At 54.3% G+C, this 12,735-nt stretch overlaps 5 protein-coding genes across 5 annotated transcripts; 1 reads left to right on the forward strand and 4 right to left on the reverse strand.

The window, feature by feature from the left end:
* Positions 1-57: 57 nt before the first annotated feature.
* PFLUO_LOCUS1344 (uncharacterized protein) lies at positions 58-1,712 on the reverse strand (the record flags this gene model as incomplete). Its single annotated transcript, XM_073778376.1, has 3 exons — positions 58-499; positions 555-1,361; positions 1,420-1,712. The coding sequence occupies 3 exons, from the start codon at positions 1,710-1,712 to the stop codon at positions 58-60; spliced, it is 1,542 nt and encodes a 513-aa protein (XP_073635437.1).
* Positions 1,713-2,372: 660 nt separating this feature from the next.
* On the forward strand, positions 2,373-3,971 carry PFLUO_LOCUS1345 (uncharacterized protein; the record flags this gene model as incomplete). The annotated part of the gene is made up of 1 exon (XM_073778377.1): positions 2,373-3,971. The coding sequence occupies one exon, from the start codon at positions 2,373-2,375 to the stop codon at positions 3,969-3,971; it is 1,599 nt and encodes a 532-aa protein (XP_073635438.1).
* A 157-nt stretch (positions 3,972-4,128) lies between these two features.
* PFLUO_LOCUS1346 (DNA cross-link repair protein PSO2/SNM1) lies at positions 4,129-6,686 on the reverse strand (the record flags this gene model as incomplete). Its single annotated transcript, XM_073778379.1, has 2 exons — positions 4,129-5,715; positions 5,769-6,686. 2 exons carry the CDS (start codon positions 6,684-6,686, stop codon positions 4,129-4,131), a joined length of 2,505 nt encoding a protein of 834 aa, XP_073635439.1.
* A 655-nt stretch (positions 6,687-7,341) lies between these two features.
* PFLUO_LOCUS1347 (U6 snRNA-associated Sm-like protein LSm2) lies at positions 7,342-7,824 on the reverse strand (the record flags this gene model as incomplete). Its single annotated transcript, XM_073778380.1, has 3 exons — positions 7,342-7,373; positions 7,503-7,753; positions 7,811-7,824. The coding sequence occupies 3 exons, from the start codon at positions 7,822-7,824 to the stop codon at positions 7,342-7,344; spliced, it is 297 nt and encodes a 98-aa protein (XP_073635440.1).
* An 825-nt stretch (positions 7,825-8,649) lies between these two features.
* PFLUO_LOCUS1348 (uncharacterized protein) lies at positions 8,650-11,556 on the reverse strand (the record flags this gene model as incomplete). The annotated part of the gene is made up of 1 exon (XM_073778381.1): positions 8,650-11,556. One exon carries the CDS (start codon positions 11,554-11,556, stop codon positions 8,650-8,652), a length of 2,907 nt encoding a protein of 968 aa, XP_073635441.1.
* Positions 11,557-12,735: the final 1,179 nt, after the last annotated feature.

Here is a 12,735-nt window from a genome sequence, read left to right on the forward strand (position 1 = left end):
CAGCACAATTACATTGCCTCTGCACATAGCAACCAGACAGGCATATACACAAAAGACCTACGCCGGGGTACGACGACGCATACCAACCATGAGACCGAGCGGTTTACGCAGGAATCCCTCACGAGTCTCCATGGGGCCCTCCTGCTCCATGCGGAAATCAAAGAGTCGGAAGACCGTGGCTCCCATGACGAGCAGCTCCATCTCGGCGATGTTGCGGCCGACGCAGGCGCGCGGGCCGTGGCTGAAGGGGATGAAGGCCGCCTTCTGGCGAGCGGTCTGGCGCTCTGGATCCCAGCGCTCAGGGACAAATTCCTCTGCATCTGCGCCCCAGATCTCCTTGGAGCGATGGACCGTATAGCTAGGCACGGAGAGGACGTCGCCGGGTCCGAATATGTGGCCCGCAATCTCGACGGGGCTGGCGCCCTCGGGGATTTCGCGCGGGAGGCCCATTGACGAGGTGCTGTGGATACGCATCGTTTCCCAGATGACCCATTGCAAGCTGTTATGGTTAGTTTTGTAAAGAACCACAAAGAGATAGACTACAAGTAACTTACTATGGGATGTCCTTGACCATGGCGAAGGAGGGTACCTCGATGTCCTTAGGGAGGGCGTCGTCTAGGGCCTTTTGCAGCTTAGGGATCACGCCAGGGGTGAACATACACCAGTATAGGATCGCACAGGCGGTGTTAGAGGTAGTATCCGAGCCGGCAATCAGCTGGGTCAAGGCCTCGGCGGTGAGTTCCTCACGGCCAAGCGAGTTGCCGTTTTCGTCCTTGCCTTCCATCAGGCGGGCGAGAAGGTCGACACGCGTGTTGTTAGCCATGACTTCGGGTTTAACACGCTCGTTGACACGGGCGATGGCGATACCAGCCAGGTTCTCAACGGCCTCAATACCCTCGGTGAAGAAGCGGTCGGGAATCCACTTGGCCCAGGGCTTTAGGGCGGGCAGGCAGCCTAGCGTGGCGGAGACCTCACCGCGACGGTTCAGCACCTCAACGGCGGCAACGTACTTAGGCGGATTGGTAGGGGTCTTGCGCATTTCAGCAATATCCTTGCCCTTTTCAAGCATGCCAAACGGAGCACCGAAGGCTAGGTCACCGATGATGTCAAAGGCTAGGTAGTTGAACCAATGAAGGGCATCAATACTAGCATATCCCGTCTTTGGGTTCGTTTGCAGATCAGAGAGTTTGTTCCACTGCGTGACAAACATCTCAATGTTGTGGTGGATGTACTGCTCAAACTCGCCAATTGACTTGGTACTGAACGTATGGGAGACAGTCTTACGCTTGCGCGTGTGCTCCGCACGGTCCCGAGTGTTGAAAAGACCCCGCCGAATAGAAACGAAAGCATCATAGAAGTCACTAGGGATGGAGTGTGAGTTGGCCTCGTGGCATTTTTTCAAACAGTGGAGAGACGTACGCTTTCAGGAATCCATTTCCGTGTCCGTAGATGGTCTGGATGGCGGCATCGTCGGCAACGGAGACGTGGTTGGGTGCAATGCGCACCAGCGTACCGTACTTCTTATGGGCTTGATCGACCGACAAAAAGCGCTTTCCCTGCCGGGCCTGGGCCAGCAGCCAGAGGTTGGTAAATGCCGCCAGAGAGGGCGCGGGGATGTCGTGCAGCCGCCAGCGCTGTATATAGGGCACCAAGTAGTAGGCGACTAGCAGGCCCAGGGCAATGTAGGGGATGTTCTCCAGAGTGAACAGCATGGTGGGGGTGGAAAACTATACCAGCAGCCAATAATAGACAGTGAAAGTCGATCACGGCCGCCACAGGTCCGGAATGCAATAATAAAAATGGATAATAATAGAAGGGGGGAGTGATATAGAGTTCGAGGGTGATTGTCTGAGGTTGTCCAGCACTGCTGAGCACTGGCAGCTAGCCGTGATATTTATGAAAGAGCGGAGGCAAAGTATGCCCGAGGTCACCGTCATACCGGATACTCAACTCGGCATCCCCAGACCAATGTGGGTCACGTGCTCCCCGCCATGCTCGAGGTTGGGTCAGGTGACTGAGGGTTTCCCGGCTCGGGTCCCGCAGTCGGCAGATGGGTGGATAAGATTTCTGGGCGCCTGGAGTTGGAGAGGATCTTTCACTTGGCAGTATGAAGCAATGAAGCACACACATTGGGAGATGCTTGCACTGAACATAGAACTCCTGTTTAGGTGCCCTGCTCTTTTGATGGAGATTTACACGGCGGAATGGTTTCCGGCCCCGTAGACTAACGCTCGGGGCCGAGCCACGGTAATGAACCATCCGTTTTCGGGCCCGAACTATCATTCGCGCTTTCTATATAAACAGTGTCCGACCAACAGCTTCATGTCCCTCAACCACACGCATCAATTCGCTCCAAGGAGCCAATTATTACAATGCAATCGACCGACCAGCCCGTCATTGTGGTCGGCGCCAGCCTCGTCGGGCTGTCCGCAGCCCTATGCTTGGCCTCCTACCAAGTACCAACTATCGTCCTCGAAAAGCACGCCAGCATGTCTGAGCACCCTCGTGCCATTGGCTTTACCACCCGAACCCTGGAGATTTATAGATCCCTCGGCATTGAAAACAGCGACCCGGCACCGGAGGATTTTGTCCTGGAGCGCGTCTCCGTCGAGAGCGTAACCGGCAAATGGCTCGACAGTTCATCCTGGTCCGACACAGAGCCAGAGCAAAAAGGAAGCAAAAAGGAAGAGAAGAAGCCTCCAGTGTCCCCAAAGAAGGAATATTCCGCTGAGCGCGGGTCGGCCATGCCTCAAGATAAATTGGAGCCAAGACTGGAGGCATTGGCGCGCGAGCGTGGCGCTGATATCCGCCGCGGGCACCGGGTATTGAATGTCGAGCAAGACGCCGGCGGCGTTCTTGTTACAGTACAAAACGCGCACGACACCCAGCATCAAATCCGGGGCTCCTACCTGATCGCAGCGGATGGGAACCGCAGCACCGTCCGCGAACTACTCCAGATTCCACGCCACGGCCGTGGGTTCATGCAAACCGTGCGCAGCGTTCTCTTCCATGCCCCTCTCGAGCAATGGACAAAGGGAATTGTGCAATTCAATATCGAACAGCCGGACCTCTCAGCCTTCCTCGTGTCCTACAGCGACGGCCGATGGGCATTGATGTTTCGGGATGACATTGAGCGCGACGATGAGACTTACAAAGCTGCAATCTACCAATCCGTCGGCAGGGATGACTTCCCCGTCGAGCTCATCACAACTGGCCGCTGGGAACTAACCGCCCTCGTGGCTGACTCCTTCCAGTCTGGCCGGGTCTTTCTGGCCGGCGATGCAGCGCACACTTTGCCTCCCAACCGCGGCGGATACGGCGCAAACACTGGTATCCACGACGCACACAATTTAGCATGGAAGCTTGCCGCTGTCTTGTCTGGTAAATCTTCGGCAGAGCTCTTGGATACCTACGATGCCGAGCGACGGCCCGTGGCTCTTCTGCGACATGACCAGATCTTTGTCCGGGCTGATTACAAGGTACATCTGGACACGGCCACGCCGGCTGGAGAGAAAATAGACGACGATGCCATGGAGTTTGGCCAGATCTACTTGTCCAAGGGGATTGTTGATGCCGATGAGAATTTGCCTCGTGCGATGAAGCCTGATGAATGGGCTGGTCAACCAGGCACCCATCTGCCGCATTTCCGCGTCTTGAAGGATGGCGAGAAAGTGCCAATCTTGGATGTTGTCAGCCAGGGCTCTTGGACATTGGTTTCAGAGTTCGATGAGTGGGTCCAGGTTGTCGCTGAGGTCAACAAGAGGTCGTCGGTTGCGCTCAGGTCGCTTCAGATCGGGCGTGATGTCCAACTGGTTCAACTTGGGGAATTCCAGCAAGCTTTTGGTGTTTCGCAGTCAGGTGCTGCTCTCGTTCGCCCTGATGGGTATATTGCTTGGAAGACGAAGGAGTTACCATCCTCAGCGGTGGAAGTTCTTGATGAGATCTTGTCGAAGGTTGCATTCAGGGTCTAGAAGTACACATTCGGTTTCATATTAGCGTTGATGGCATGTTTTATTAGGATCAGCTTGATTTGTTATCTTGTTATATATTTCTTAGTTGGATATTTGGTCAATATAGTCATAATCATTTGCCATGAAAACCCGGACTTCCCAGTGTAGGATCCAGCAATCACCACCGCTCGCCCGCTACCGGGAATAGCCCGCTCTTCTTCTTCTCGCCTTCCCACCGGTCCATCCATGCCTTCATCTGCTCTCGGCTCTTCCGACTGCCCACGTTGACCGTCGGAATCACCCGCCCAATGCGCAATGCACAGCAAAACATGGTCAGCTCGCGGAAGGAGCTATGTTCACTGTACGGAACCCCGAAACAGGCGCTTTCGCGCGTGCTGCCTCGCTGCGGTGTGAGATCCTGTGCCGTAAACGATGTTTTCCAGTTCTCAGAGTGCAGCACCGTCGAGACCGGCGGGTTGCTAAGCATGCGTCCTGCTGGAGGGCGATAGTTCCAGCCCGTGGGACGGAAGCCGACGATTCGCGAGAAATGTGGCTTCATCGAGTCCAGGTAGTCGGCCAGCGTGTCGGGGTTAATCTCGAACAGCGATTGCATATGCACCTGAGCTTGGCGCGGGTCGTTCGTTAGCAAGGACGACAGCTCCGGATCTTCTAAGCAGGCGCAGATCCGTTGCTTCTGCGGAGTGGCGAAGATCTTCGATCCAAGTGCCCGCGCAATGCCCTGACAGATTCGTTCCTTGCCAATACTGTACGTGCCAATAATCACAAGCAGTCGACCGCCGTTGCCGGGGGGTTGATTCTGCGATGTATTTGTTGCCGTTACAGAGCCAAGGAATTTGTTTATCAAACCACTCCCTCCGGTCTTGCCCAGGTTAAGTCCCACTCCGGCTTCGTGATCGAGGCGCACGCAGAGCTCTGCGCACGCGGTGATCACATCCTCCTGGCTAGGGAACGCATACTTGGGGTTGAGATAGGTGGTGTCGAGATAACACGTATCAATCCGCTGCTGGCGTGGTTGACCGGTGACGGGATTGACCGGGTTCGGACATAGGAGTGGGTGCTGCACATGTGCTGGGGATGCACGGAAGTCGCCACAATGAAGGATTCGCTGGTGGCGTGTGCTTGGGCCGCTGCCAAAGGTCTTTTCGAAAAGAAATAGAGCGCTACCAGGACAGTGGTTGGCGGGGATCAGAGTAACTTGGACTCCACCCGTCTCGGGCACTTCCGTGGTTTTTTCAAATTCAAGGTCCACAATCCATTTGGGGTCGACGCGAAGTTGTTGGCGAACAAGATTCGCCGTCGCTCGGCTGCAGTAAATGGGACCATGACACCACGACTTGGTCAGCCCAATGTAGTGGTCGCTGTGAAAGTGACTGAGAAAGTAGGCATTGCAGCCTTCGACCGCCCCATAGCGAAAGGCGTCCACGCAGATCGAGAATCCTGAAAGGATCTTGTAAAATGGGCAGGTCCGTTGGTAGGCCTGCTTGCCTCGAGAGGACACTTCATTCGCCGCGGCCGTCGACCATGCTGTGTCTTCAGCGTTTCCAGTCATCATCTTAGTGAAAGCGGACCGCGCCCCGGGAGCGCTCTTGGCGTACGGGTCGCGCTGCGCCGGTCGAGCAATTGCGGCGCGTTCGGTGCGTGTCAATCCTTTGTTGAGGTCCTTGACAGAATCCTCGGGTTTGGAAGCAGATGTTGTAGGGCTGGGGTTGCCATCGAGACAGTTGTTCACATGAATCGCTATTGCCTAGCCTGGAGTTGAGCACACAGTTCATGCACCGAAAATGAGCAGCGACATACCGTTTCATCTAGCTTCGGCAAAGTTAACTGGCAAATTGGACAAACCGCCACCTCTTCCCCGGCACTCTGATCGACCCCACTGCAGCTATCAGAGTCTCCGACCACTCCATCGATTGGTACTCCCTGCTCTTCATCCTCCCATGGTCGTTCTCGAAACTCTTCCCCTACAAACTCGTCCTCTTCAAGATCGTCAAAATCCGCGAATTCATCATTTCCGGCATGGCTCGTTTCTTCTCTTACCAGGTTCGGAGACGCGAAGGCAGGCGAGCGTTCGTAAGCCGCGGTGTCATTATTTATAGGTCCCCGTTCTCCAACTGTCGTATGTCCCACGGTGGGAGATGTATCTTGAAGCTCCTTGTATGCATTCATGTCCTCCTCACTATCCGACTCATCGATAAAAGGACCACTCGTCGGCTTTTTTGATGTAGGAGGGTTGGTCGACTTTAATCCATTATCTGATTGTTGCGTATCGTTTGCGGCTGTGTCCGGCGAGTTGACTTTCCGGCGCTTGACCGAGGCTGTTTCATTGTATCTTTGGTCATCGGCATTGAAAAAGTCATCATCGTCATTGTCACCCCATATATTTGCCGGGGATCGTGACCGCGCTCTGGCCTCTGTTGTCGCCGCCACTTGGGCAAGGTCTCGGCCTTTCTTGTCTTCCAGAAAGAGTTCTCCACCAGCAGTGTCCACGGAACTGTTTAATCGCTGGAGATTCGGAGTACTCCGACCGCTGCTTGGTGATCGCGATGAAGTTGTTGCAAACTGGGTGATTCGCGACTGGCGGGAGGTTGCTCCCGGCGGGGTATCCGTCTTCTGGAAAAAGCTGAGGATGCTCGAGTTACGTTTGACCGATGACTGTCGCACCGCAGCGGGGGACTTGGACGGGGTGGACGCTTTTTTTCCGTATGAGCCCGCCATTTTCGCTGAGTAGTGGAAGAGACCGTGATCGGAGGTGTCACTCGAGTCAGCGCAAGGTTTAATGAGGGAAGTACGGCCACATTCAAGTTTTCGTCGGAGCGTAATGTCAGCTGGGATCTCCGAGAATATGCAGGGTGGTGGTCATGGCCGTGATATGTACATGGAGATGGTTGAGCGAAGGAGTCCGTCGCGCGCGGGAGAAACTCGACCACGACGCGGAGTCACGTGATATACATCTACAAAGAGGTACGGAGACAAATGTGAGGGATATTTGCTGGTTTTTATTGATAGTGCTAAAAAAGAACAAGGTATCATGAGTGAGCACAGCACATTCCTATCATCATAAAGTCCTCCCTAAGGAGACCCAGAGGTGGCAGATCTAACGGCGTCGGTCGACCAACGTTTGCATGGATCTTATCTAGGACCGCATGCAACCCTTGATCGCCTTCGGGCACAGTCCATAGCCCTATACAGAGCTCTCAGGCCGAGCACTTCCGATCCCAACCACCGTTTGGCGAGCTCGGTATCAGCCACGAGCCACGACGCCGCCCAAAATATCTTCCCGGCCACGGGCGAATGCTGTCATTAAAAAAAATCATGGAGTGGCATCGACAGATCCATGTCGTATATCATTGCGGAGATCGTAACCGTCAATCTACCGCGCTTTGCCCGCCTGGTTGGCAGCCTCTATATTCCAGTATTAGCATTATCCAAAAAGACCCGGCAGCAGCAATATAGTCTCCAATTCGACGAAATGAGAGGCATTTGACACGACCACAATTCACCATAAGAGAGAAATGAAAGCGCGACACTCACCTCGCCTCGTCGCATCCTCCAACAGCCCTACGTCAACCTCTGAGCGTGGCAGCATCACGTAGCGCACCACACTGCCGCGAATGAACATGTTCTTGACTGACGACAGGTGCGGGTACTTGTCCAGGTCCAATACTTCGACCTCGTCGAGCTTGATATTCAGGTACTGGTCAACTGACTTGAGGATACCGCGGATGCGGATGTCGTTTTTGAGTTCGATGGTGACGGTCTGGTTGGTAAGGGTCTTGAAAAAACTGCACAAGAACTAATGTCAATTCATCGTCCTCAATTCACCCGATCTGAACACTTACCTGAAGAAGAGCATGGTGGCAGTGATCACCCCGGCGAGTGGAGGGGCAGGAAGGGCGAGAAAACGGGCACAAGGAAAGAGTGACAGTCGCTGGAAACTGTCAAGCTGGGTCAATGTACGGAGAAGAGATTTGTAGCTAACGAATTTGCCGGTCGGGGGGTAGGAAGGAGATCGGGTGCTGCGAAGAGAAGGCGATGGTGCACATTCAAGTTGAAGGTGAAAGCGTTGCTAGAAGACGGACGGTCACGTGAACATACACTAAACCAAATTGGGACACATCACATGACCTGGGGACCTCGCCAGCCGGGCTCCCATAATGAAGCTGGCTTCCGTACTAAAATGGGCCCCCCCCCACGGAGAAATGGTCCATATAGACGGGGAAAAAGAGACGAAGTCTCGCATCGGGATTCAGCCATTGTGTGTGGAAAACATTTTACCAAAACAAGGCCGTTTGATGGAGTACTCGTGGGAGGAATATAATCTCCCATAGTTAAGGCGCCTTAACTCGAAAGCGTCAGGGAGCTGCAGCTCGTTGCAGCCCGCCGCGAGCTGATAAGCACTATCTTATCGTGGATAAGATATTATTGCCTCAGGCAGAACTCGTTACACCCAAAGCATCGAGGAAGAGTAATTTGCTACCCACGCAACGATGATGAAAAATACGAAACCAATTAGAATAGAACGGGACAATTGACGGAAATAAACGGTGCAAATAGATAAAAGGGGTGGTTTCAGTAATCACAGCATCCGTCCGCTTAATATACATAGCTAAGTAGGGTACGGATATAGATCCATCATCAGCATTGATTCTGCTCATCATTACATTACATTCATGGAGATTCATGCCGACGGCTTTCTCTTTGGCTTCATCGCCCACCCCGACAGGCACGTCCAGCCAGCACCATTCTTCCGGCCTTCATCAAACAACGCCCCGACTCCCTCGAGCAGCTTCGGCCTCTCACGACCCATCTCCATGCGCAACTTCACAAGCCACTGTTCCCACATCCATCCTCCCAGCAGTCCAGTCAGATTAGCAATATCACCGGTGCTGCCAACAGGTCCCTGAACCGCCTCGTACTCCTCAATCTGACTCTGGACTCGAGGGGCAGGAGTCTCTCTTGGTGGCGGTTGCTCAGAGGGCTCCACACCGACAGGGAGGAACATCCAGGCACGCTTGATGTCCGTGTACCCAGTGCGATGGAGACGAGACAGGAAACTCTTTGATAGGACAGGATCGTACCCGCGCGTACGCAGGTTGAATGCAAATTCCACCGAGGTCGCCGAGGCGAACGGGCCCGCACGCGAGATCTCTGCATCCAGGACCAGGAATTCGAGATAACCGCCCGGCTTCAGACAGCGGAAACACTCCTTAAGGACCAAGTCAAACTCGTCTCGGGTCAGACCGGTCGGACATTCGGCTTTCAGGAGAGCATGCAAGCAGCGGGCGGAGACGACGTCGAATTGATTGTTGGCAAATGGCAGCGCCCACAGATGAGCCACGTCAACCAGACGATGGTTTGGCGGGCCCTTGATTGCGCTGTTGACGGTCTGATTCTTGGTATGAACCGTGTAGACCTTGGCATTCGGGAACTCAAGGGCGGCATGCCACGCCCACTCGCATGAACCCTGACCACCGAGGTCCAGAATTCGAAGGGTGCGTTTGATCTTCTTCTCAGGGGAACGTTTGTGCTGCGCCTGTGCTCGTGCAATCCGCTTGTTTGCCGGACTAGCGAGCAGCTTGCCGCCATTGAGGAAGCGAAGCGCGTCCACGGCCCACATGGGTTGCATGAGCTGGGCCAGCACCAGCTGTTCCTTTTCTACCTTGTCAAATTGCGCTTTCTCGGCGAGCACCGAGGTGACGATGGAGTTTCGAGGCGCTTGGGAGAAGGGACCTTTGTATGGAGGTCGCTCCGGGCGAACCAGTTCATACTTGCCCGTGAGGCAGTTTATATGAAGGTCTTCCAACCCCAAACGAATGGATTGAATGGCATCAAAGCGCATATTGCGATGCAGGAACCCGTCAATGTGACCAGATCGCTGCCGGATGGCTTTGAAGCCTCGCCAATAAATTGAGTCCTTACTGGCGTGCGCCGGAGGTGGTGGGCTGTGAACCTGAGGGCTTCCTTCGGCGAACCGGACAGCCTTCTTGGGAGCAGAGTCAGTTGCCAAGTTCTGCACATCGCTGTCATCCAAGTCGGAATGGCTCTCAACGGGGCCGTTCTCGTTCACCGGGTTGGTGTCGCTGAGAGCGGCCAGATAGGACTCTTGAGCAGCAAGCCAAACGCTGGTTCGGTCAAGGCTGACCATCGCCCGGTCGTTCAGGTCTTTGTCATAGAGCTCATCGTACTCATAGCCAGTTCCTGATCGGGAGATCTCCTGGACCTGACCTGCATCAAAGGCCGCACTCATAGGACTATCCTGAGCAATGGTTGGCCGAGTGGGAGTTTCAGAAACAATGCGAATGGCTGTCGGAGGACCGTCTTCGTCCGGAACAGCAGTGAGTTGATCCTGAGCCGGCGAGCGCTCAGGCCAATTGATGACTTGTTCGACAACTTCTCCTTCATCTCGACGCCAGGGGAGATTATAGAATCCCTCAGCCACGGCGGATGAAGGGGCGTGGTTGGAAGTTGGGATTGACCAGGTGTGACGAGCACGGGGAGCAAGCGAGGCGAAGAAGCCACCGGGAGACGGAATGCTTAGATTGCTAAAACTGTAGCCCGATGTCTCAGAGGCTGGAGTGACTCCGTCCGCGCTGCGTGGTCGACTGGGAGGAATTTGGAGCTGCCACATCTCATCGTTACCCTCAGAGGTCTCTGACCACGACTCCGGAGTACGATCAAGGGGGATATGCTGCAACATGTCCAATGCATCATCAGGAAGGAAAACGCCTCCATCAGACGGTGTAGGCTCCCGAGATAGCTCAACGTCCTGTTGCCGCGACAAAGACGCGCGATCGCGAGGCGTTGAAGGAATCTGAGGGAAACTGCCTAGGACATGTCGCCAGTTGTGGTGAGGATTCTCAATGGAGATAGGGATTGTGTCCATCCCCTCATCCGAATTGTCCTCTTCATTCTCACTCCCATCTACATCAGGCCGAACATGGACATCTTGGACGTCCCAGCTGGTATCAGGCAGTGAATGAGTGTCAGGGGTTGCCAACGCGCTGAGATTCGATTCCTGGTCCGACGAAATACTCCCATCCAGAGAAGGCGGTGCATGGCACGCAGGCAAAGCCCGCGCGAGAATTGAGAGCGCGGCAGGAGAAACTGGGATCTTGGGCGGAGGCGTGGGCGGGATTGGCGAACTCTTGTGAGCCCCGGTCATAGATGGCCATACTGAGGTCGGAGGAATCTCGAGGGGGGTCAAAAAATGTTTCCGGCTACTTGTCGAGGTAATTGAAGTTCGCGTGATGGGAGTCTCCAGACTCGATCGTTTCGTACTGGAAGGAGAGAAGCAGCCGTCACTCAGATCGGTTGAATTGTCATCGGTGTCGATCTCATCATCGGTCGCGTCATAGAGGTCATCAAATTCTTGAACCTGGTGCTGCCACTCCGTATCCGAGCAAGATGAGGTCGTTTCAGCCGAGAGGGGAGACATGAGTCGAGCAAGCCGGGCGTTGATAGGCCCCGATAGACCGGTAGTTTTCAGTTTCAATTGCGGGCTGGTCTGTTTGAGTGGAAGTTTGGATGGGGATAGGCTGCCGGAGCTGTTCCCTGCGAACTGTGAGTTGCGTGTATCCTCTTCCATTATAGTATTAAGTACCGTCCCCCGGGCCTGCCGGAGGGGCGGACATCTGGCGATCGAAGGGCGAAATAAGTCGGTCATTGTGTTCGCGCTTAGAACTGCGGGATGCTGATTTTCTTTGATATCAGGCAGTGACACAAGTGTCTATGGGTATCGCAAATTGTAAGGAAAGTGCATCGACACCGATCGACGGGTCTAGCAAGGTCGAAAGAGACAAGAAAGGAAATAGAAGGAAAAACTGGCCACAGCTACCAGAGCCAGAGGCGAAGAACGATATGACGGAAGGAAAGACGCCAGGACTTCAAGGGTAGGAAGACCCCGGGCCGTGCGATTGCATATATACATCAGTCATATCAGGCGCGAACTGGCCGCTCCGGGGGGATGTGCAATGAAGAGTCGATCCCTGTTTATGTCAGGTGAAGAAACTACTGCGGGACTGGGCACGACTAGCCTACAATCATCAGGTCGGGGGGAGCGAGACTGCATGCTCATTGGTGAGGTCCCAATGGGCGCGTCGCCCTGGACCGGGTTGTCCAGAGCAACTCGGCGTGACACCAAGGCATTTAATTGCGAGCAGCCACGAATCACAGTCGCCGAGTTCGTGATGAACCGCCGGGTTGGCCCGTGCATGAGTGACGGGCCGACTCATTGGTCCGCACTTAGCGCCGAGTTACTATGTTTAGCTATCTTAACGGCTTCTACAGGGCAAGGAATGGTAACTAATGGTAACTAATTAGTGTTGCATGACACACCGACTTCACGCCGATAGGACCAAATGCCCCTCAATGCATCCGAATCCAGCAGGATGCAGTACTACTGTCCGCTACCGATGGAGTTAATTATAGAACCCTAGGCTAATGGTTCGCAATTTGCGGTCAAACAGTCTGCCCACTGTGAATCCATATGCATGCAACCCTACAGGCTATCGCCCATGGTAAGATGTCTGATTCCATGCAACTCATGCCCCTTATAGGGCTGACATGAATCTACTTGCACACACTGTAGACTCCTGGGCTTGTGTATGACTCTCTGCGGGCGCTTAAGTCACCAAAGTTTTCGTGATGAGTAGCTTTGAGGGAAAATTTGTATCACAAATGTCAGATCTCATATTCATGTGGTTTGGGATAAAACACACCCCATTCGGAGCGGCGAGCGACGGCTGCCGCCGAGCCAAAAGTCAAC

Source organism: Penicillium psychrofluorescens (genome assembly GCF_964197705.1).
Source record: "Penicillium psychrofluorescens genome assembly, chromosome: 1".
Classification (NCBI taxonomy): Eukaryota; Fungi; Ascomycota; class Eurotiomycetes; order Eurotiales; family Aspergillaceae; genus Penicillium; species Penicillium psychrofluorescens.